The sequence below is a fragment of the Caretta caretta genome, chromosome 4 (genome assembly GCF_965140235.1).
Source record: "Caretta caretta isolate rCarCar2 chromosome 4, rCarCar1.hap1, whole genome shotgun sequence".
NCBI classification, from domain to species: Eukaryota; Metazoa; Chordata; order Testudines; family Cheloniidae; genus Caretta; species Caretta caretta.
This window is the reverse complement of record NC_134209.1, coordinates 133,293,007-133,315,958: the sequence shown is the minus strand read 5'-3', so window position 1 is coordinate 133,315,958 and position 22,952 is coordinate 133,293,007. Positions and strand designations below refer to the sequence as shown.

Sequence of the window (22,952 nt, the reverse complement as noted above, 5' to 3'; positions counted from 1 at the left end):
AATATCAAGAGGGACTACTACTTGGGAAGTAAATGTATATTAAGTGCACTTATTGGAAATTTGTGTATTTGTTCTGTAAAAGTATTTTAAGTACTGATAGCACTGGTAGTGTTTGGCATGTATAATTTGTAGTGTACAAGTTGTATATAAAATATCATTTGATCTTCTGGAGTTCTGAGTATATTCTTACAATTAAGTTTTTTTTTAATACCTGTGCCTGTTGATTCCAAAGAAAAACTGCTTTTCAGAAGTGTCTTTCTGAGATCAAATGATTGTTGTCTCTGTGGTCAAAGAGAAGTCAAGCCTCCCTTTCTCCCCACTCAGTTTCTGTAAGTGTTAAGCACAGTCTGGTCCTCTCCTCCAGCTACCTGAACCCTTAGAGGAGGAGACAAAGGACTGACATGATTGCATTTGGTGGGTGTAGTCCCACAGGAACAGCTGCTTTCTCCTCTATGGCAATGTCTGAGCTCAGCTTGTCTGGTCCACCATAATCAGTAGAGTGTGCCCAGCTCCTGCTTTCAAGCAGGAAGCGAATGAAAGGATTGATGAAAAGTGAATCTGAAAAAAGTGAAAGGATTTTTAGGGATGTAGAATGTTTTACTTCATGGATATTTTCCTTTAAAGGGGAAGATAGAGCACAGAGCTCCGCTTATACTGCTATCCCTTATCTCCATCTCCTGGTCTGTTCTTAAAACTTAGGTCAACCTAGCTACGTCACTCACACCCCTCAGAGACCCAGCTAAGCTGTCCTAAGATCTGTTATTGATACCACTAGCTCAATGGAAGAATTATTCTATCAACTTAACTCCTGCCTTCCCTGGGGGTGGATTTACCGCAGTAACAGAAAACCCCCTTCCAGTGCTTTAGCAAGTGTCTACATTACAGTGCTACAGCGAAGTAGCTGCAGTTATGCCACTGTAGTGCTTACGGTGCAGATATACCCTGTGAGATGTCTATACCTTAGGCCTTGGGTGAATGTATGTTGTCCCAATTTAACTAAAACAGTTTAAAAACAGTTCGTCATACCTTGCAAGGGTGGAACCAGTTTAGCTGCATTAGGGCTTGTTAATGGAGGGATACTCAGGACCTTAAAGATGATCTGAAGTTTCTGAAGAACATTAAACCTACAGGGATACTGTCATTCAATTCAATCTTAGGATATGTCTGCACTACAGCAGCACAGGTATGCCACTACAGTGCTGTAGCGTATATGCTTCCTCGATCCATGTAAATTTTTTTTTTTAAGAACCACTCACGTAGATAATTCACTTCTGCAAGAGATGGCAGAGCTTGGTTGATGGAAGAATCCTTCCACTGTCCTAGATGTGTCTAGACCAGGGGTTGGGTTGATCTAACTAAAAAGTTCAGAGCACAAAACTGTTCACAGCCCTGAGCAACATCACTAAGTTAACCTAAATTTTAGATGTAGACCAGACCTTAGTTTGCTTTATCTGAATCCCTTAAGTTAATGTGAATGAAGTCCACTTCACTTCTGAATGGGAGTGTCCACACGCCACACCAGGGTTTAATATCAGAGGGGTAGCCGTGTTAGTCGGGATCTATAAAAGCTGCACCTTATAGATTACCAGACATATTGGCGCCTGAGCTTTCGTGGGTGAATACCCGCTTCATCGGATGCATGTAGTGGAAATTTCCAGAGGCAGGTATAAATATGCAAGCAAGAATGAGGCAAGGGATAAGGAGGTTAGTTCAATCAGCCAGGATGAGGCCCTCTTCTAGCAGTTGAGGTGTGAACACCAACGGAGGAGAAACTGCTTTTGTAGTGGGCTAGCCAGACCCAGGGTTTAATATGCATTAACTTCACAGCTGTTGGTGAGCGTTAACGGACAAAGCCTCGGGACCGGAGCCCAAGTAGCAACTGGAGCCCAAGAGCTGGGAGTGGACAGACCTGGAGGTTGCTCTGCGTGCCCTGTCCCCACGGAGCTAGGGCCTGCTGCCCTATGGACCTGCTCTACGTGAGCCCGACCCTTCTGCATCCCGCTGGAGCCTGCTGGGCGTGGAGCGCCGCAGGCCATGAGACGCCCCCACCATTCGACAGGCGGAAGCTGGCAGACCGGCCGGGGCTTGACAGCGACCCAAGGGGCACTAGGACCTGACAGCCATCTTCCCGAGAGGAGGCGGAGCGCGGTGAAGCGAGCGTCTGGATGAATTTGTGTTTCCTCAACCAAGCTTGTGTTTGTCTGAACGGTGACACCGCCCCAAAGCCTGCTGCTGCGCTAGCTGGTTTGGGCAGCGGGCGGAACTCCTTTCTGATTGGTGCGTGAGGCTGTCGCTCTTTCATTTTCCACTCCCCCCCCCCCGCGGGGACGCCGGCCCCAGTCACCTGCGAAGGGAACTTTGCTCTAGGCCAGGCAGGGGGTAGCGTGGGGGATGATGGGAGGCTTCCAAGATGGCGGCGAGGCGGCTTCAGAGTGATCGCGGCCCCCTGCAGCGTCTTCTTCATTCATTGCAGTAACGAGCGGCGGCGCTGGGATCCCGACGGCGGCAGGGACAGTGCCGCGGCGGCCCGGGCGCGGCGAACGGGGAGTCTCCGGGGCTCCAGGAGCGGGCAGCTGGTGCGCTGAGACGGGAGGGGCTCCAGGCTCCCGGGCGCTGTGAGCGGCGAGGCGGCTCCGGGTCCAAGCGAGCGGCTCAGGCGCTGTGAGGAGAAGAGACGGAGTCCGGTCCCCGGGCGCTGCGGTCGACTGGCCCCTGCGGCGCGCGGCACGGACTGAGCGGACATGGCCACCATGGAGAAACTGATGAAGGCCTTCGAGTCCCTCCGCTCCTTTCAGCAGCAGCAGGGGCCGGCTGCCATCCCCGAGGAGCCGCTCCAGAGAGCGTGAGTGACCGGCCGCGGGGCGGCGAGGCTGGGTCGGTAGCGAAGACTAGGCAGGGGAGGAAGGGAACTTAGAGCTTCTGAGAAGCGGCTGCCCTCAGAGGGAGCGGGCTGGCGGGGACGCCCCCGGGCGCCCTGTCACGGGTGGGGTGGATGGGCCCCTGCTGCTGCCGCCTCTTGAGCTAAGGGTTGTCTGAAGGCGGGTTCCAGAAGCATTTGATTTCACTTAAAGACCACCAGCAAAATCCTTTCTCACCAGAAGCAAAAGCATTAACCTGCTCCGCAGTGAGCGAGGCGACTTCGTCTCCAGGCCGCTGCAACCGGTGATCCCTCGTGACGGCTAGAGAGCCTGTCGCACAAGCCCTGGTAAACTCCAGGAATAATAATAATCCACGTGTGTACCAGCAAAGCAAGGCTGGTGGTCTACTCTCAGCTGGCCCTTTCTCACTGGAAGAAGATACTTTATTAACGTGTCTGTTCTGGTAACTGTCTGGGTATCTATCTAGAAAATACTGAAAGCTTTTTTTTCTCTTCAAAAAAGAAATGAGAAATAAACTGGGTAGGTGTGGTTTGTTTGTTTTTTAAAAAAAAAAAGCACTAGTACGGTTAAAGAGCAGACAAATTATTATAGTACTTATGATAACCTAGACAAATAAGTGCAAAGAAAAAACTAACAGACAACCACTCCTTTATACAAACATCTACACTTTTTACTGGACTCAAATCTCTCTGAACACGGGCCTTCTGGATCTTATTACATTATATGGCGTTAGATACATATCTTATTAGAACCAGGTTTCAGAGTAACAGCCGTGTTAGTCTGTATTCGCAAAAAGAAAAGGAGTAGTTGTGGCACCTTAGAGACTAACCAATTTATTTGAGCATAAGCTTTCGTGAGCCACAGCTCACGCTCAGATAAATTGGTTAGTCTCTAAGGTGCCACAAGCACTCCTTTTTTTCTTATTAGAACCAGTTCTCTAGGGGGGTGCAAAAAGTTCAGTAGTTTATCACTCAGCTTTTACCAAAAGTGCTGACACTTATTTGTCCAGTATGTCAGAATCTGATTCTTTTAGGGGAACTTTTTTAATCTTGTAGAAGTAATAATTTATTGTTTGAATTATATGTAACAATTTCTTAAAAAACCTGAACAGTGAAAAGAGATTAGTTATTTCAGTTTTGTCAGTTTTATGTTCTACTTCATGTTGCAATATTAAAAACTGCTAGAGAGTATTTAAATCCCAAACAAAGCTAGTTCTTATTCAGGTGGAGTTTTATTAAAACATTATTTATTACATTGATTATTTAGATGATCCTCAAGTATATGTTTTTCACAAAACACAGAAGAAGAAAATCAGTGACCCCCTGTGTGTATTATACTACGTATTCCAATTAAAATAAAATTGTCTTAGGCATTAATACATGTAATTTTATACCTACAGTTACTGATAGTTTCCCTATAGTTTTAAATATTTTTACAATATGAACTCACAAACCCCAAAGGTCTCCATTCATTTACCTGTAATATTGCATAGCAAAATTCTTACTGGGAAGAAAAAGTTATTACTGCATCACATAAATGAATAATAAAAGGAGTATCCTGTGAATGTTAGCTGACCAATCATTTACACTGATGTTAACAACTTAGATGATAAAAGATGACAGAGTTAAAACTTAAAAGGGCAATGGCAACTGGGCCATTTAAAAGAAAAATGGTAGTAGTAGTTTAGGGTGCTATTTCTTCCGTTTATAGGCTCTTCTATGATATCTCAACAAATTTATTCTCAAACACCTGGCAAATAATTAAGTACTATCCCCATTTTACAAATGGAAAAAGAGACAGGAATAAGAGATGATTTAGAGCAGGGTCACACAAGACATCTCCTAAGCCCCAGTGGTCCAGTGCCGAAACCATGAGACCAATCTTCCTTCACCACATATGCCCAAGTCCCTCTGCCACTTTGTGGTTTTACCACATTTTCCTATTTTTAAGTGAAAGATACAAATGATTGAGGAAATTGACCAGCTGCAGAGCTGAGGTAGTGAAAGAGACCGTACACAAATGTCTGTCAAATGCAAAGTGAACACACCAAACGAGACATTTTTTCTTTCGAGTCTCTAAATTATAGTATTCTTAGGTCAAAATATTGCAGGTAAAAGTATGATTTAAGTTGAGGATGTCTCTGCTTATGTTTTTAAATGCTTTTATGAATTTCCAAACAACGTCACCACATCCTATGTGGCCTTAGTGTGTTTTAGTTTTGCAACTGTATTTGTTTTGGGTTCCACCAGGAACTATCCAACCACTTACCTGGCATACCATAGAGCCTGTTTTTAAAAGCAGAGTCAATAAGGTTAGATCAGAAGCCTGAGTTTTCACTGTTCTTATTTTGCAAGTTTAAATTCAGACCCTTACATCATATTTTAATATCCACTTGTGGGTATTTGTACCCCATACTTTAACAGATCTTTTGTGAAAAAGCTACCATTATAAGAAACTATCTTATTAGTAGACTCTGTGGAGAAACTTAACTGGATATGTTAAAGTTTTCTGGACAGTGTTATTCAATGGTAAAATCAACTTTCAGTCTACTCTCCAGATAGTAAGAAACACCAGCGCAACAAATACACAAACACTGGGATCATGCCACTGCCACATGAGAAGGCAGCTAGGGACATAGCCCCAGGACAGGGTTATGGGCTAGCTTCTTCACAAACTTCCCTGGAAAAATGAAAATGGGTTGGGATCATTTGGTAAAGCTCCCTCCAAATGTGAAAGATGATTGTTTACCTGGTCCCACATCAGGGTGTGTGCTAGGTTTGCAGACTGCCTTCTGGCAGTTCAGTGACTTTTGGCAAGTCAGAAATTAGAGAGACAAGATAGATGAGGTTATATCTTTTATTGGACAGAACAGAAGTTGGTTCAGTAAAAGAGATTACCTCACCCACTTTCTCTCTCATATCCTGGGAACAACACCAGCTACGACATCACTGCATACAAGTCAGAAATCACTTAACCCACAGCCCTTCTGTTTTCGCTAATGCTCTGGGAATCAGGAAGAAAATTCTGTACATTCAGTGTTCAGACAATAAAGATTTTAATTTGGGGCCTTCTACACCTGCTCCATCAAGACCTTCACAGGAGACAATCACAGTGATGGGATGCTACAGCACTGTGACGCTGAACAGCTCCTTGCCCTCATCCTCCACCACAGCACTATGGTTAGACTCCAGAACAGTCATGATTAAGGTTAAGCTTGTGTCATGGTTATTTTTAACAAAAGTCCCGGGCAATAAACAAAAATTCACAGACGCCTGGGACCTGTCTGTTACTTTTACTAAAAATAATGGGCGTGTGGGGGAATGACGGAGAGATGACTGAAGCCCAAGGGGTGGAGGGAAGAGAGCCCAAGCCCTGCTGGGGGATGTCCGGCACCCACAGGCCCTGCTGGCTGACCGCTCTGGGGCCTCCTGCAACCCTAGGGTTGAAGCAGAAAATGTCTGATGTCCCTGAAAGTCATGGAATCCTGTAACCCCGGTGACAAATGTTATCTTTCGTCATGCTGTAGATGTTGATAATGATAGTAACCACATCCAAGAGAAAGGTGATCTGATCTAAGAGATAAAAGTTCATGAGGGAGAACAATCCCTGAAATTTTTCCTGCATATTTCTCAAACGCACTTGATAATATTTAAGGAAAACAAAAAATGCTAGCTGTTTTAAAGTTATTCATTCCTCCATACCAGTACCTCCTAGCTCTCCTCATCACAATCCTTACTAAACAAGATTATGCACAGTGACACTTGTCATCAACAACTCAGGTTCCCAGAAAAGTAGTTTCTTTAATAGGGATTCATCTTTAAACATCACACAAAGCTGTATTACAAACCAAGAGAATATTGTAAATTAGTGATGATGAATGAAGAAAGGGTTGGCAACTGGAAATGGCCCATAGTTCCAAGTTTTACATTAGTTAGATTACCCAAATGGTAGCTAGTGAAGTGTTAGCATTCTTTGTAGACTTTCTCCTTTTAAAATCTGAGCATAAACCAAAATACAGTATGAGTCATTCTTTTCAGGTAGATTGTTCCATTTTTAGCTCAACTCATTGATTGTAGATGTTTACAGTGGATTGACTTTCATAGAGATTGGATTAGCCTATGCTAGTTCAACTAACTTTGAAGCCGTGCTGAGTTTTGGTTGGGGCTGAAGTGTCTTTGGTTTAATAATTAAAATACAAAGGTAACCATATTCAGCAACTTAATTGGCATACTTTATATTTAGTGAGTCTACATGCATGTCCAAATGGAAGTTGATTCAATAAATTGCACTCTTCCTCTGTGTCAGTACTGAACCATTGGCTTCTATAGTGCTAAAAGGCACTGTGCTGCTGGAGATGTTTGGTAAAATTTTCAAAAGTACTTAAGGGGTTTAGGAGTTTGATTTAAGAGCTTGTTGACTTTAGCTGGGCTTAGACACTAAGTCACTTAAGTGATTCTGAGTATTTTAACCTGCTGTCTTAAGTGATGTGAAATGGAGATTCTGACAGTGGTCATTAAAGGTCCTGTGACACCTTTCCAAGAGTTACTGGTGTTTACCATGGTCCTTTTGGCCAAATTTCAACTTGGTCACTCATTCTGCCTACTGTGTAATTTGGCCATGACATTTTTCGCTATTTTTGTCTTAAACTATTATGCAGTGTTGATGTTAATCTGCTGCTTTTTTATTTCATGTGTGGTTGCATTTAAGCGTGTGTGTGTGTGTGTAAAGGGCGCTTGAAATGATTTATGTAAATTTGTAAGATATTTTAGCATTCTGAAGAAAGTAAGGTACTTTCAAAATAAGATTTTATTATTAACCCTCTTCTTTATTCACTCTTTCCTCAAAAAACCCCAAAACCTTGGGTTGAGATGAAATATGAGGAACTTCATCCCAAAAGGGAAGTTTTTTGAGAAATGTGAAAAAAATGGATTAACTATGTCAACCTATGTTTGTGGAAAATTGGATGTCACTTACTGACAAGAAATAGGTAGCTGAAATTTTTGTGTCACTGTAGAAACTAATTGTTACAAATTTGGTTAGAGACATGCTGTCAACTTTAAAATCTTACCAAGGTAAAAGTAGTTTTTTAGGTACTACCTGCTTCTACCAATTTTTGTCATTCTCCATTCACAACTTCTCTTCTTCAAAATGCCACAGAAAACCTAACTTTGAATTTCCTGACCTTAATATCTAAAATATCAACATAACGATTGCATCAGTGTAACTTATTACATTTAATATAGTTTCTCTTTTTCAGTGAGGGGTTCAACTTTTGTATTGTGATTTACTTCAGTACATCTTAGTGGCAAGGCAATTACATTTTTATGCAAAAAGACAAATTAGTATTCTGAAAGTGAGAGCTTGCTCTTCGTGTGTATTTTATCTTTTAGCCTTGTTTGCGGTTTATATGAAAATCTACCAACATCATATATGATTGGATGGGGAAGTAAGATGAATCTGGCTTTTTGGACTACAATTTCCTAGAATGTCTCTTGTTGGCAGTCTGTGCTTTCTCATTTTGATAGTGTTGTACTGAACTGCAAAAAATAGAAATATACTTCATTTTATATATCTATGAATCTGTTTTACTGAGACTTTGTCTACCCTTGCTTTCCAAATGCTTAATCAACCAATATAATTTTGCCTGAATTTTTTGTCATTTGCTCAAACAGTTGTGTAATGTATGATCCGTGCAGCTAGCTTATAAACAAGGTGCGGGAAACTAGCAAGTCAGTGTGGCATACTAGATAGGAACACTGCACTGTGAGAGTTAGGGACTCAGGGTTACACTTTTTGATTCTGCAGCTAACTTTCTATGAGACCTTGTTTCCCTTACCACTCTTGGTCTGTCTTGTCTCTTTATATTGTAAACTCTTTGGGGCTGGTAGAGGATTTCACGATAGAAAAAAGTAATTAACGCAATACTGTGCCTCAGTTTCTCATAATCCGGAAGTGCCAGTATGGTATGATGACTTCTATCTCCTTCAGGTAAAATGTGGTTGATTTTAATGCCACTTATGGGCTTCATAGGGAGTTCTGATCCGCTTTCTTTGGCTGGAATGGATGCTAGCTGTGATGCACGTCTGTAAGAGTGCTGTGTTTTAAAATAGAGACAAATTGAGGCTAAGGTGGCAGGGAGAGGGAGGAAGGGAGATCAGTCTTTGGGGTTGTTATAAGGCTATTGAATGACAAAACTTTTGTCTTTCAGAGGTGTTAAACACCCTTCTTCCCCCCCCCCGACCCCCCGAAAGATTTGCTGATGACAAGCGCCAGTGTGAACTGTGCGCTCCTGCTGACAACGCAAATGCCTCTCGTTGGGGGGTGGAAGTTTTTTATCGGCAGGAAAGCCGACAAACAGCAGCTACGCAGTACGACTTTTAGCGACACGGCTGTAGTGACACAGCCATGTCACTAAGAGCTGTGTAGTGTAGACATTACCGTATTCATTTAGGCTATGTTGGCAAATAAAATAGCTGACTGTGTATCTGTCAGACTTGAATTACAGTAAGGAATGCAGTATTTAAGTTGTCATACCACACAAACTAACAGTGATTGGTTTGACATGTTTGGTTTTATTCAAAGTACATTCTCTTCTTAATTTTAGAAAAAAAGAACTTTCAACTACCAAGAAAGATCGAGTGAATCACTGCCTGACAATATGTGAAAACATAGTTGCTCAGTCTCTAAGGTAATAAAACGTTATTTCTGAACTCATTTTATTAATGTTGGTAAAGTTACTTTAACTTTTTATGGCTTTCTCATTTTAATTGATCTTTAATTCTAAATGTTGAACGTACTCTTTTAAACAGGACATTTAAGGGCTTGAAAAATTTACCAAGCAGACTCTCTGGAGGACCAAACCGATTATCCAAAGGTTGTTATGAGACCTTGCTATAACTGAGGTCCAGGAGAAATGCCCTGGTGAAAACCCTAGTCCTCCAGTTTTCTTCAGCTACTGGGAAGGTGCTGAGATTTCTACCTGGAGTTAGTCCCCAGATTCTGCTTGGGAGCTTAATCTTTCATATCACTCAGTTTGGCTTACTTACAATTTGAATTTGTTCCTGTATAGGTGCAAGCATGCGGAAATTACATCTCTTTTCTCTCCTTCAGGGCCTGCTGGCCTTGCAAGAGCTACACTTTGCCCTTATTATATTCCTCCAACTTCCATCCTTTGTCTCATTCTCCCCAGTGTGTCTGTCTCAGCTGCATTTGGTGGCATTCTCAAGGAACAGCGTGAAAGTGACATGGTTTTTGACAGTTTCATTGTTTCCCAGTGACTTCTTTATAGCAATATTTACTTAGGTTGTCAGCTGTTTGGAGAATATGCTGTCTTTTATTGTGTGTGCGGTCCTAGCATGATGACCACTGATTGGGGCCTCAAGCCTTTTCCACGGTATAAGTATGATTAATAATATAATAGTATAGGAATTGACCAGGTCTTTTTCATTCAGATGTTGCTTGGCAGGGGTAAGAGAGTAGTATGGGCACTGGAACTGTATATGTGCAGACTCCAAAGAAAACACTGCTTTAATTTACTTTCGTTTCCCGTTTAGTGACTTCATTTTTTAAAATGAAAGCTTAAGCTCTGCAATTAAGAAATTGGCTTAGGGCCCACACTCGTCAGACCCTTTTTAGTTGTCTCACATTGGACATCGAAAATTTGTAATTGCTCTGAAAAAATCTTGGCCCAAATATATACTTGTTTACTGTTTGTTTATTCGTTGCATTTCCCTAAGATCAGAGTGAAGCTATACTTTGGACCAGATCCTGCATGTGGTTCCAGTGACAGGATTTGGGTCTTCGTTTGTAGTTGGTGTTGACAAAACTGCAGGCAAAGTAAACTCCTTGGGGCAGGGATGGTCTTTCTGTTCTGGTTGTACAGCACCTAACACATTAGAAACCTGGTGCATAACTAGGGCTCATAGGTAGTACGGTAATAACATCCATGACAATCTTTTCAGTGTCTTTAAAAAAAAGTTCTGTGTAAATATTTTTGTTCACATTTAATTATTTTCGCAATTTGGTCCTACGCTATTTGACAGTACCCTTGAATGTTATACAGTAAGGTGAAATAAGTTTTATTTTTGAAACAATATCTTGTAAAAAAAAATACAGAATATTGATCAAAAGTATAGTTTCATCTTAAAGGATTACATTTTAAATATGAGTTTGGCAAATACATAACTTCTGTGTAATTTTTGCCATGCATTTCTGTTGCTTACAAACTTGGGCTAAAATTGTCTACTACATGTTAATATTCATTTAATAATTTAATAGGGAAGGTAGAGTTTAGTCTATTAACTTTAAATGCTGTATAGATTTTGTTTGAATTACCATGTTTTTTTGCCCTTCTGACTTTTTTAACTTGATATGTTGCCTTCCCTGAGAAAGGTGGGGGACAGATGAATATCTGCTTGTCAGCTAATGTTGTTGCCACTCTTGGTAAAATAATCCTAGCCATTGGTAAGCAGTTGACAAATCCCAAAGGAAGTATTTTTTGCCTATATTAGACTCATCTACAGCTCCCTTTACCATAATATCTGAGCAGCTCACAATCTCTCTCTCTCTCTCTTTTTTTTTTTTTTAATGTGGTTATCTGTACAACATTTCTGTGAGGTAGAGAAGTACTTTTATCTCCATTTAAAAATGAGGAACTGAGGCTTGAGTGACTTAACCCAGTTACACAGGCAGTCTGTGGTTGAGCATGGAAAAGAACCAGGACTGACATGTCCCAGGCAAATGGCCTTGATCAGTGAACTATCCTTCCTTTTGCATTTTTGTGTGTGACTTATACACCTGCTTGGATTCTGAATGTAAGAGTCTTCATTGCTCTTTTATGGGGTTTTGGGGAATTATTCATTGAATTTAATGTGAAGAAAACATTTTTACAGAATCAGAAGAATTCTTTGAAAATATCCCATTAAAATTGCAGAATTCTAGAGAAGAATAAAAAGTATGCATGTTCTTAAATTTTCCAGAGTGGTTCAAATCCAAGTTTGATTTGTAAAATTATGATGAATACATCTGTTCCTGCACTCCATCTACTAGCTTATCCTTACAATGAGGAATAGGGGAAAAAAAAAGTTTTGCTTGCCCCAGGTAATCTGTGTTGTATTTTGGAAGGCTGCTTTAAAGAAGTTAGTCTCATGGAGGAATGCTCCGTGGATTCTAAATAATATGTCTTTGCAATTTAGAGTGAGCTTTGCAATCAATATGCTGGTTTTTGGGACGTACACCAAGTGCTGTGCTTTGTTGTTTATGCTGGTTCAGTAAGAGCAGTTTACACACACTTCTGATGTAGTGGGAGACTCTGGTGCAAGGACTGTGTCTTCTGAGCATTGGAATGCTGTATTGCTTTAACATATTGTATGTAAGATGCAGGGTCATCCTGGGGTGAAAAGAGAATGGGTGACAACTCCGGTTATAAGTAAACAATATGATGCTATATTGACCCGTCTCACATTCAGAATATTTGGCATGGGAAATTCAATTCAATTGCAAAAGGACATTTGTAATATTATTTTATTTCCAAACCATGTCAACAGGAAAAGTGAAAACTATAAATATGGACTCCAGTCTTCAGCCTGTCTTCACAAAGAGTAATATTCATTTAACTTTCCATAGTGTACTTTTTAACGTTAACTTTTTTTTTTAAACTTAGGAATTCTCCGGAATTTCAGAAACTGCTTGGTATTGCTATGGAACTCTTTCTTCTCTGCAGTGATGATGCAGAGTCTGATGTCAGGATGGTTGCTGATGAATGTCTCAATAAAGTTATAAAAGTAAGAATTATGTAATGTATGTATTTTATCATTCTATATATATTTTATCATTCTATATCTTTCTTTAATACATTGTTCTATATGAAGTTAAATTGATATTATTCATCTGTTTCCCTGGTTCTTGACATTTCTCTTAACACATTGAGAGCTCAAGTATGCTTGCGAACCTTGCTTATCACCAAGCTCAACACATTCCTTAAGAACAAAAGAAAAATATCATTGGATGTAAGAGACTTTCTAATATACTGTTGGCACTGTTTCTTTACTTTGATCCTTTCAGGCCAAAAGGCTTCTAATGATAAGGGTAGTTAAGCTCTGGAATAGGCTTCCAAGGAAGGCTGTGGATTCCCCATCACTGGTCAATTTAAGAACAGCTTTGATAAACACCTGTCAGGGATGATCTAGGTATACATGGTCCTGCCTCAGTGCAGGGGGTTGTACTTTGACCTCTCAAGGTCCCTTCTAGCCCTGTATGTATGTGATTCTGTGAAAGTGATGAAAAGCTGAGCTTCTGAGGAGGGAGAGGGTCTGCAGAGGAGAGGGTTGTTAACTTGGTCCCCAAGGCTAAGCTGGACCTGCCCAACTACTTGAAGGAAATACTAAGCTTAGCTAAAACTGTATATGTTGCGGTTTTTGTTGTTGACCTTTTTCTCTGTTGTGTCCTATGGGTAAATAAATGTTACTTGATTCTGAATAAGCTTCTTCTGTGACTGCATTCTTAGACTGGTCTAGGCTCCCAGAGGAAAGTCTAAGCATGGGCTATAACCTAGCTAGCCCTGCTAAGACTACAGTTGGCAAATGAATACTGTAATTTGATGACCCAGTCAGAGTGGGGGGTGAATCATGGGATTTCACCATGAGAGAGGTGTGGATGTGTTATGCTATACAAAGTACATGGGATCTTTTATAAGAGAGAAGGCAAATATGCCATCTTTATTTAAAATACAACAGTTAGCATATGCTTTTCAGTCACATCGCTCGCACACATGCACACGCACCCCCACCCTGCAGATGGTCTTTATAGTTACTGGTCTGTTGTAGCTCAAGTCAATCTAATGGCCAGTTGGTGAGGAGCTCGGCTCTGTCTGTTGTGATCCGATGCTCCGAGGCTTTGCAGGACTGAACCCAGAGTTCCTTGGCAAAACATCCCAACTTTATAGTTGTAAATTTCTATTTGAGTCCATGCATTTTGCAATGTCATCCTGTAATCATTAGTCCTTAAGTGGTGTTAATCTTGGGGTTTTCTGCTGTTATCATTTTATGGTTATTGTAGGGCTTCCCATCGTTATCTCCTATTTGTTGCCTTGCCTTCAGGGGTGCCTGCCTCACCTCTGAGGTCCTCAGTGCTGCTAACATGTTTAGCCTCGGATACAGTGGATATTTTCTGATTGTCTGCTGGTGTTTCCAAGTCTCTCACTTTTTCTTGACCATCTGGACATTTGTGATGGCTTTCACACCTTCTCTTTTCCTGATGCATGCATTCCTCATTCACACAAACAGTCTCTCACAGAAACCTTCAAAAGTATACAGAATACATTGTAAATTAAGTCTTGCTAAATCTTATAACTAAAACAGTTCACATTGGGGCTTCAGGCCCTCAACATTTCTCTAATTTATTTATCGTAGACACAATACCAAATCCTGTCTTTTACTTACTAAACCTTAAAACAAAGAAATGTATATTTAACTAGAATGCCTAATTTGTAATACATATAGGAAACCATAGTAGACATTATAACTTATCCTAAAACAAAAGGGTGACCATAATCAGTCATACAGATTGTTCTGGTCTGTCCCTGCCTTAACATCAGTACAGACACTGGCAATCTGTCAGATGCATTCCTACCAATGACCCAGAGGGTCATTTCTTTCTGCTATTCAAAAAGGGTGGCTGGTAAAATAAAATCAAGACATACATTAGTACCTCTACTCTTATAGTACAATTATAAAATCCTGCTCTTACAGATGTTGGCCTGTAACTTGGAAAGAATTGCGATGGAGAGCTTGAGTGGAGGGTCAAAAGTACATCTCACTCTGTAACCTTAACAGCAATTAATTAGAATTTCTTTCTTATTGTTGTAATAAGAAAGACTAAAAATAAGTCCTTTATCATGACCCTTGTTATAATGGGTTTATAAACTAATTATGATTTTGAAATGAATATATGGGTAAAACAGATTTAGAATTGGTGCCTCGTAATGTGTAATCTTTAATGGCAATGCCTTCAAGAATTAAGTTTTAATTTGTTTTATGCCTTGCAAAATCAGCCTGCTTCAGATAACTAGCATTGGATTTGATCTTGTAAGCTGCCAAACACTTTAGATTTCCATCTAAGTTGATAGAAGTTGAAGCAACTGTTCACTGTGTAGGATAGGGCTGCTGGCTTTTCCTTAAGATATTTGTCTTCAATAGCAAACATCCATCACGACTGTGTGTAAGCAGTTCCTAGATAAGTTAGGTTTTCATGACAAGGGAACTAATAGACTTGATGGAGTCTTCTACTCTTTTCCCTTCCTTTGTGTTGGAGACTCTTTTTGAGATGAATAGTGTTTTTCCCCCTTCTGTCTCCTTCCTTCCCTCTTCCTCTTTGGCTGTGGTACAAAGCTTTCTCAAAAAGGAGAGTCTTGCAGCATCTAACACTTGCTACTCTCCTCCTGCAAACCCCCCCACCCCAAAATAAAAAATAAAAGAGCATTTGGTCAGATTGCCTAGTACTTTCAGAAGCTGTTCCAGTACAAAGGTAACCTTTTTGGCTGAAAATCACAGTCTGCTATGGTACAATAAACTCCGTTTGCATTTTGTTACAGGCTTTGATGGATTCTAACCTTCCTAGGTTACAGTTAGAACTCTATAAAGAAATTAAAAAGGTGAGTGTAGGTCTTCCCTTTTATCTTTTTGGACATGTCTGATATTTAATATTTTTAAGTATTCTGTTAGATTATTGTTATATATTGATCTGTGAAGTGATTTTTTGTTTTTAAAGTGTAAATTTCTCTTTGACATTTGAGCTGCTGCAAGAGCTGTGTTTACTGGCTTTTTAATGTATATTTTTGTATGTGTGGATGTTAAACATAAAAATGTCCCTTGTTAACAGCTGCTCAGGTGACGTACATCTCCATATAGCATGGCAAACACGTTTCTTACTACTGAAGGCTACACTTGTATTATATATGCAAGCTAATTATTTTAGTCGGTGGTACCTTCTGTAGCAGGTGCCTGTAAAATAAGGAAGAAGAAATCAATCAAATGTTAAATGCAGAACACTGTATCATTGGGTGACTGCTTACAGCACCTGTGAAGACATACACATGAAGCAAATTTATAGCGGAACCAATATTATCATTAATCATTTCTAACACATTGTTAATGCTTTTTATATATTTCTTATGGGAGGAAGGGGAAATATAACTCACTGGAATAGTGTTCAGGAGAGACAGAAGTTCTATTCAGGACTTCAGCAGCTCTTCTCTGCTGAAGACTAAAACACCCTGTGGAACCCCATGCAAGTCTCTCATTATTGGCCATGTTATATGTAGGTGCTCTTGCATCTTGACCAGCACTATGAGTAAAAAATAAACCCTATTACCTTTATTAGTTTAAAAAAAAACCCCAAAACTTGAGATATTCCTTCTAAGGAGACTCTCCCAGTATGAAAGGATTTTATGTGTATTGAGATGTTGTTGTTCTAACTGTTCCACTTTCCTCCTAACCTATGCTATTAATGACTTGTGAATATCAATCTTGTCTACAGGGATAGATTATAGACACACAAAAAGAGAAGGGAAAAATGTGTTTAAACTGAAGTTTGAAACACTCCCATCTGTTCTTTGAGTAGATGCAGCCATGTATTACACTTGTACTTTCGTTGCACTGGAGCTGGAGAATTTTGACTAGCAGTACCCACGTACGTGTGTGTGTCTGTGTGTGCCATAGCGCCTTCCCCCACCCTCTCTGCGCGATATGAGGTGTTGCCGTCCCGACCCTCTTCTGTTCCTTCTTACTGCCTGTGGCTGGAGTTGGAGCTCTGTATGCTTTTCACCTCACAAGCCCTCGATTTTAGTGACTTTTGCTAGTTGTATGTGGTTAATTAGTACCCTTAGTGTAGCACTTGTTAGATTGGTATTAGTTAGCTTAAGTACTTCTGTGGTGATCTCCTCATCAGGGTTTAAACATTGTCCATCGTGGGCGGGAGCGATCCCCACATGTGGTGCTTGTGCTTAGGAGAGAAGCCCATGTCAAGGAGTGGAGTTTAATTTGCAAATAGTTCACCAAATAGACTCAGGTGGCAAGGGATCTTTGTCTAAAGCAGCACGAACAGGCCGTGTAGTCTGCTTCAGCACCAACGCCTTCAACAGATTGGAGGTCACCCTGGGTTCTGAAAGTGCTGCTGCTTTGTCCTCTGGAGCTGGCGCCTTTCTGAAGAGATGGAGGAGTTGTTCCCTGTCAAGTGTGCCAAGGAAAAGGTCACATCTAGTCTAGATCCTGTGGGGACCCATCTCTCTCCTCCAGAAGTGTGGATTGGCATAGTGTGAATGCCAGTGCGTGGGAGGGAGTGGGTCCTGTCAGCCACTCCCCAGTGCTATGTGGGGAGGTCAGAGCTTGACTCCGGTTCTGGTCCCAGGGTGTCAGTTGAGTTTGATACTGATGAAGGTATCAGTGTGTGACATTATTGACATGAACTGGGATCGTATAGATCATTGTTGCAACCAAAGTCCTGTAGTGGCACCAAATCTTGTATAAAGGGGGTCAAATAGGGGGTGTAAGACAAGGTTATGGTTTGTTGGTTATGTTATATGTATATGTGTATCATTTTTGTAGTTGAAGTTATGAATATTGGCTCTATACTGTCTGTATTTCAAACATATGCTATGCTTCTGGGTGACACCCCAGACAAGTTGGTGTCAGCTCTGCCTAGCCTGCTTGATGGCCCATTAAGGACCATCAACTATACAATTGACCAATTGAGAGAAGGCAGATACACCTTGTGACATGCAGGGGCATGCCTACGGACAGAACTCTGAGGTTTTTCCATGCCATTTGATGGACAGCTTGTCTGTGGGGGAAAAAGACCACCTGAAAAGAGAATATAAAAAGCTGCTGCAGCTCCTCCATCTTGTCTTCAATCGTGCTTCTTGCTTCTGGAGGGACTTCGCTATAAACAGAAGCTCTACACAAAGAACTGAAGACCCATCCCAGCTATGCATGTACTCCAGAGACTTGATTTGAACCTGCAGTTTATTCAATCACTGCTACAAGCCTGAACCAAGAATTTTGCCGTTACTGTATGTAATTGATTCCATTTAACCAATTTTAGCTCTCATCTATATCTGTTTCCTTTTATGAATAAACCTTTAGATTTTAGATTCTAAAGGATTGGCAACAGCATGATTTGTGGGTAAGATCTGATTTGTATATTGACCTGGGTCTGGGGCTTGGTCCTTTGGGATCGAGAGAACCTTTTTTCTTTTACTGGGGTATCGGTTTTCATAACCATTCATCCCCATTATGAGTGGCACTGGTGTGATACTGGGAAACTGGAGTGTCTAAGGGAATTGCTTGTGTGACTTGTGGTTAGCCAGTGGGGTAAAACCAAATTCTCCTCTGGCTGGCTGGTTTGGTTTGCCTTGGTGTGCAGAAGAACCCCAGCCTTGGGCTGTAACTGGTCTGCTTGAAGAAATTTGGTCTGAATTGGCACTCGGTTTGGTCACACCAGAACCAGCATCGTTACACAGTGGCAACAGACTTCTTCTGCCTCTCTATCGTGACCTCTCCCTTGGTTCAGGAATTTTCCAGGGCTGTGTCCTTTATAGCCCCTTTGGCTGGGTGGGCTGCTGAACCTGTGGGTCAGTCAACACTATGCCCCGATGTTTCCCTTTTGCAGTTGGTGGAAGTGGGGCTCAGCACAAGGGATCTCCTCAGCACCAGGAGCTTCTTCAGCACCCCTATGGCCAATGCCACCAGTGTTACCATGGAAGCACTCACCTGTTCTTTGGTATCATCGGCTATCTTTGTACCACTGCTGACTTTTGGTCAATACAGCTTTCAGCATCAGACCCGACAGTTCGCATCAGCTCCCTCTTCGTTCTGGGCTACAGATCAGTCGGACTGGAGTCATGGTTGGCTCCAACACTATCCTCTGAAGTTCAGGATTCTTCAGTGTCTGGGTTGGAATCTTCCTTCTCTCACTCTCTACCTGACCCACATCGGGAGCTGTTCATGGAGCGCTGTGGGTACAAGGTTGGTGCCCGTCTCATGGTCAGGACAGGGGTCCTTGGCATGGCTCCCACTGACCACCAAAGTCCTATCCATACCAGTGGCCTCCATGGGATGCTCCTCGGTCTCTGAGGTCCCACTCCACATCTTGCTTGAAGGCGAGATCACCGTCCAGGTCTGTGGCAGTGACTGTCAATCTATTACAGGCCCAGGCACTGGTGAGCCTTCCCCTCTCTCAGCCTCCACAATTGTCCCATCCAGGTCTGTCTGTCCCGGAAGAGGATCCGGCTCTGGCACAGTTAACCGCTTCATCTTCATCCCATGATTGATTCTGTGGTTCCTGGCTCTTCCTCTCCTTGTACCAGAGATTTCAAGGCAACCAGAACCTTTTGCAGCACATGGTTGCGTCCCTGGGTATTCAAGTGGAGTTCCTGCAGGAGAACACCCATAAGATATTGGATATCCTGCAGCTGTCTGCCGCTGGGAGAGTTGCCTTCCCTATTAACGATGTGCTCCTTGAGCCTGCTAAGGTCCTCTGGAGCATGCTGGATTTGGTATTGCCTGCAGCAAAGCACATGGATAAATGGTATTTGATTCCAGTGCAGAGATTTGAGAGATTCCATCCAGCCCCAAATTCCCTGATCGTAACTGGTGAACAGGTAGGGCCCAGTAGGGCAGATTTAAGTCCATTCCCGCAAGGATAGGGACTCAAAATGAATAGACCTGATGTGTAGGAAGATTTATTCCACATTTTCCTTGCAGATGCAGATTGCTATCCAGCAGGAATCAGGCTCCATTTGAGTCCCTGGCATCTTGTCCCTTTCTCCTTTTGTGTCAGACAGCTGCATTCCTGGTAGGGATAATATCCGCAAGAAGAGTGTGACACTCCTTATACAGAGTTCCCCAATGATAAAGTGACTTTACGACTACACCCAAAATTTTCAGTTTAATTTGAACGAGGTAGTATATTTACCTGTATTCTTTCTTCAGCCGCGTTCCTCTCCGGGGGAGCAGCGTCTCCATATGTTAGATGTTGGGCGATGTCTAGCTTTCTATCTGGACAGGACTAAATTGTTTCACGATTTGCCTTGCCTGTTTGTCATATGAAGTTTGTATGACGGGGCAAGTGGTTTCTTCATAGACAGTCTCTAAATGGATAATGTCCTGTATCAAGACTGCATATGAAATAGCTTTGGCTAAGCCTCCTTAACCGGTGTGAGCTCATTCTACAAGAGCTTGAGGAATGTTAATAGCATTCCTCATTGACATCTCAGTACTCTACATTTGCAGGGCTGCTATGTGTTCGTTCCATACATGCATTAACGAATCATTATACCATTACTGCAGCTTCCAGGGTTGGATACAAGCTTTCCTAGGCAGTCCTGCAATCCTTGTTTAGGTAGACTCCAAGCCATGCCTCCTGCGATGGGTATTGCTTGTGAGTCACCTAAGTGGAATACACTACTTACTGTAACTGTGGTTCTTTGAGACACAATGTAAGTGGGTATTTCACAACCCAGCATCCATCCCCTCTGCATCGAGTATTGACTCTGGGTGTTAGGTGCAAAGGAACTTAAGGGGGTCAGGTCAGCGCCACCTCATATAGCCAGATGAAGGGCTATGGCCATGGGGTGTGAGCACCATCCCTCTTTGGGCACTGCTAGACAAAGTTATCTGGCTCTGGCATCCTGAGCATCCACACATCTAAGTGGAATACACATCTCCATCACACCTTGAAGAACCACAGTTACAGTAAATTACCATTTGTTACATTACTTTTAGACTCCAAATGCTATTTGGCAAAGGATTTAACTTCCACTTCTAAAAAATAGAACAGATTTAAACCAATGTGTTCCCTTTATCCTGAGTCACAAGAAGCCCTGTCTAGCAGGGGCCTGTCTGCTTAAAAAAAAAAAGCATATGGTACTCTCCCTATTTTCCATTGCTTGGTTCAGGACAATAACCCAAATTCCAAGAGGTACATTGTTTGGATTTCAGGTAAAGTTTTTACTACAGTTTTTTACAGGGTTAAGTATAATCTTGTTCCTTCAATACCACCATGATAGGCAGCTTGTATATATTCAGGAAGAATTCACACATGAGAAACCAATTCAAGAATTCTTCAGTTCAGTCTTTGATCTGTTTGGTTTCTAACATTATGGGATTCTCATGCAATTGATATTCTTGAAAGCACTTGCTCTTAATGACCTGCTGAAGAAGAATATGAAACATCTACACATTTCAAGATGCATATAATGTAGGCATTTACTAATGTAGGCATTTGTCTGTATTATTTACTAAATAATACAGATAACTTTGTCTGGAATTCTCTGGTATTTCCAGGATCCTAAGATTATATACCTTGTACTTTCAGTCTTGTCCATTTATGCTAAATTGTACTTCTGTCCTTGCAAAGAGCCCTGATTGTAGTGTCTCATATTATTAATTTAACATTGCTAAATAGTGAATTTTTTCCCCACAGTATTCAAAATTGCTTTAAAAGTTCTCCTATATGTCTTTTCTTGTGAGTTTACTGTTTTGAACCAATTCTCTTATGGATGAGGACCATACTTCAGTTAAGGTTTTGCTTTAAAAAAAAACAACAAACATACATCACCTCTCCCTCCAGCAACGTGCACATTGCAGGCTTAAATCTTAAACTGAAATGGCCCTGCCATCTTGGGCTGTGGAGTGAAGCCTGAATTTATGACTCTTGTCCCAGAGCTAGTAAATGTTGGCATTTTATCATTCTGCCGTTGTGCTGTGTGATGCAGGAGGGGAAACAAGGAGCAAGAACAATCTGCTGTTACCTGTGACTGGACGCTTTCTTATCACTGAAGTTGATCTTGGCAGAGCTATTCACTTGCATATGACTACCTCCTCTGGTCCCTATTTTTGACCACTTGATAAAACGCCAGGAAGAGACTAAAAAATTGTGCTTTTTAGAACACATTTTTATGTTCCTTTTCAGCAAGGCAAGAGTTTAGGCTGTTCTTTGTTTTTAATTTCACTTCCTGTCTGGAAGCCATAGTCAGATTTACAAGCATGAGATGTTAGGGAATTGAATCTCTTTTGTAGTTAAAATCCATATACAGTCAAAATCACTTTATCCAGTTTTAAAGGATGTTTGTGAGTGCTGATATGTAACAAACTATACATTCGATCTATCTAGAATGGTGCTTCTCGAAGCCTACGTGCTGCAGTTTGGAGGTTTGCTGAGCTTGCCCATCTAGTTCGACCTCAGAAGTGCAGGTAGGTGATTCACATTTTTGGTATGTAGAAGCACTATCTGTCTACCATACACAAACATAAAACTGAAAAAGTAAATACAATGTCACTGGTGGCAGTGCTGCTTCATAATCCAAACGGACATGTTCATTTAATAAAGCTGTTGGCTGGGATTCAGTGGGATTCCTTTATGGTCCTTTGAAATTCTATATGTTGTGCATAATTCAGTGGTATCTATTTAGCTGTATTTTTACCAGAGAATATAATTTTTAAGGTAATTTATTGACAACCCCTCCAGCCTTATTGTGTTTCACTGCGTTAAATGTGTTAACTGAAAAAAATCTATGCAATATAGAGTCACACAAAATACTTGCATAGCGCTGTGCATCTAATCTCGAACTTTACAAAAATGATGATCCCCAGTTTTCAGATGAGGAATCCAAGTCACAGATATGAAATAATTACTTGCCCGAGGTTACCTAAGCCACACATGGCAGAGTTATAAACTGAGGACCCAAGTCTCCTGACTTCCTGTCTTTCTGTAACTGCTAGACCACACTGCTTTCCATTCTTACCTTCTGAGCATCTTTCTATAGTTATTTCTAATAACTATTTATTATTGTATAACCCAAAGATCCCATTAAGGATTGGGGCTTTTAGCAATAATTGGGACTTAGTAGGACTACCCTAGTTGTGAGCCTAACTGAGGGAAAGTGGATGGAAGCTTATGAAATAGTCCAATCTCTATAATAACAAATGTTGATGGGGGGGGGGGGGGAAGTAACAAATCCAACTCAATCTGTTCAATAAAATTTGTTTAGAAAAATTTGTAAAGGTGAAAAACAGACTG

General features: G+C 41.3%; 1 protein-coding gene and 1 long non-coding RNA gene across 10 annotated transcripts in view; one reads left to right on the top strand and one right to left on the bottom strand.

Moving 5' to 3' along the window:
• LOC125636233 (uncharacterized) overlaps positions 1–2,348 on the bottom strand; it is a 57,593-nt gene extending 55,245 nt beyond the window's left edge. For 2 of the 4 annotated variants that reach the window (XR_007356517.2, XR_012668211.1), the window contains exon 1: positions 212–2,348. This is a non-coding gene — a long non-coding RNA (uncharacterized LOC125636233). The remainder of the gene's footprint in view (positions 1–211) is intronic. The other 2 variants (XR_012668212.1, XR_007356519.2) reach the window with 2 other exon arrangements.
• Positions 2,349–2,707: 359 nt separating this feature from the next.
• The window catches only part of HTT (huntingtin), a 183,395-nt gene continuing 163,150 nt past the window's right edge, over positions 2,708–22,952 (top strand). For all 6 annotated transcript variants that reach the window (XR_007356510.2, XR_007356512.2, XM_048849034.2 and 3 more), the window contains exons 1-5: positions 2,708–2,842; positions 9,484–9,567; positions 12,541–12,661; positions 15,469–15,528; positions 22,047–22,126. Coding sequence is in view for 4 of the 6 variants with exons in the window: in XM_048849034.2 (XP_048704991.2) it covers positions 2,742–2,842; positions 9,484–9,567; positions 12,541–12,661; positions 15,469–15,528; positions 22,047–22,126 (446 nt within the window). In the remaining 2 variants the exon portion in view is untranslated. The remainder of the gene's footprint in view (positions 2,843–9,483; positions 9,568–12,540; positions 12,662–15,468; positions 15,529–22,046; positions 22,127–22,952) is intronic.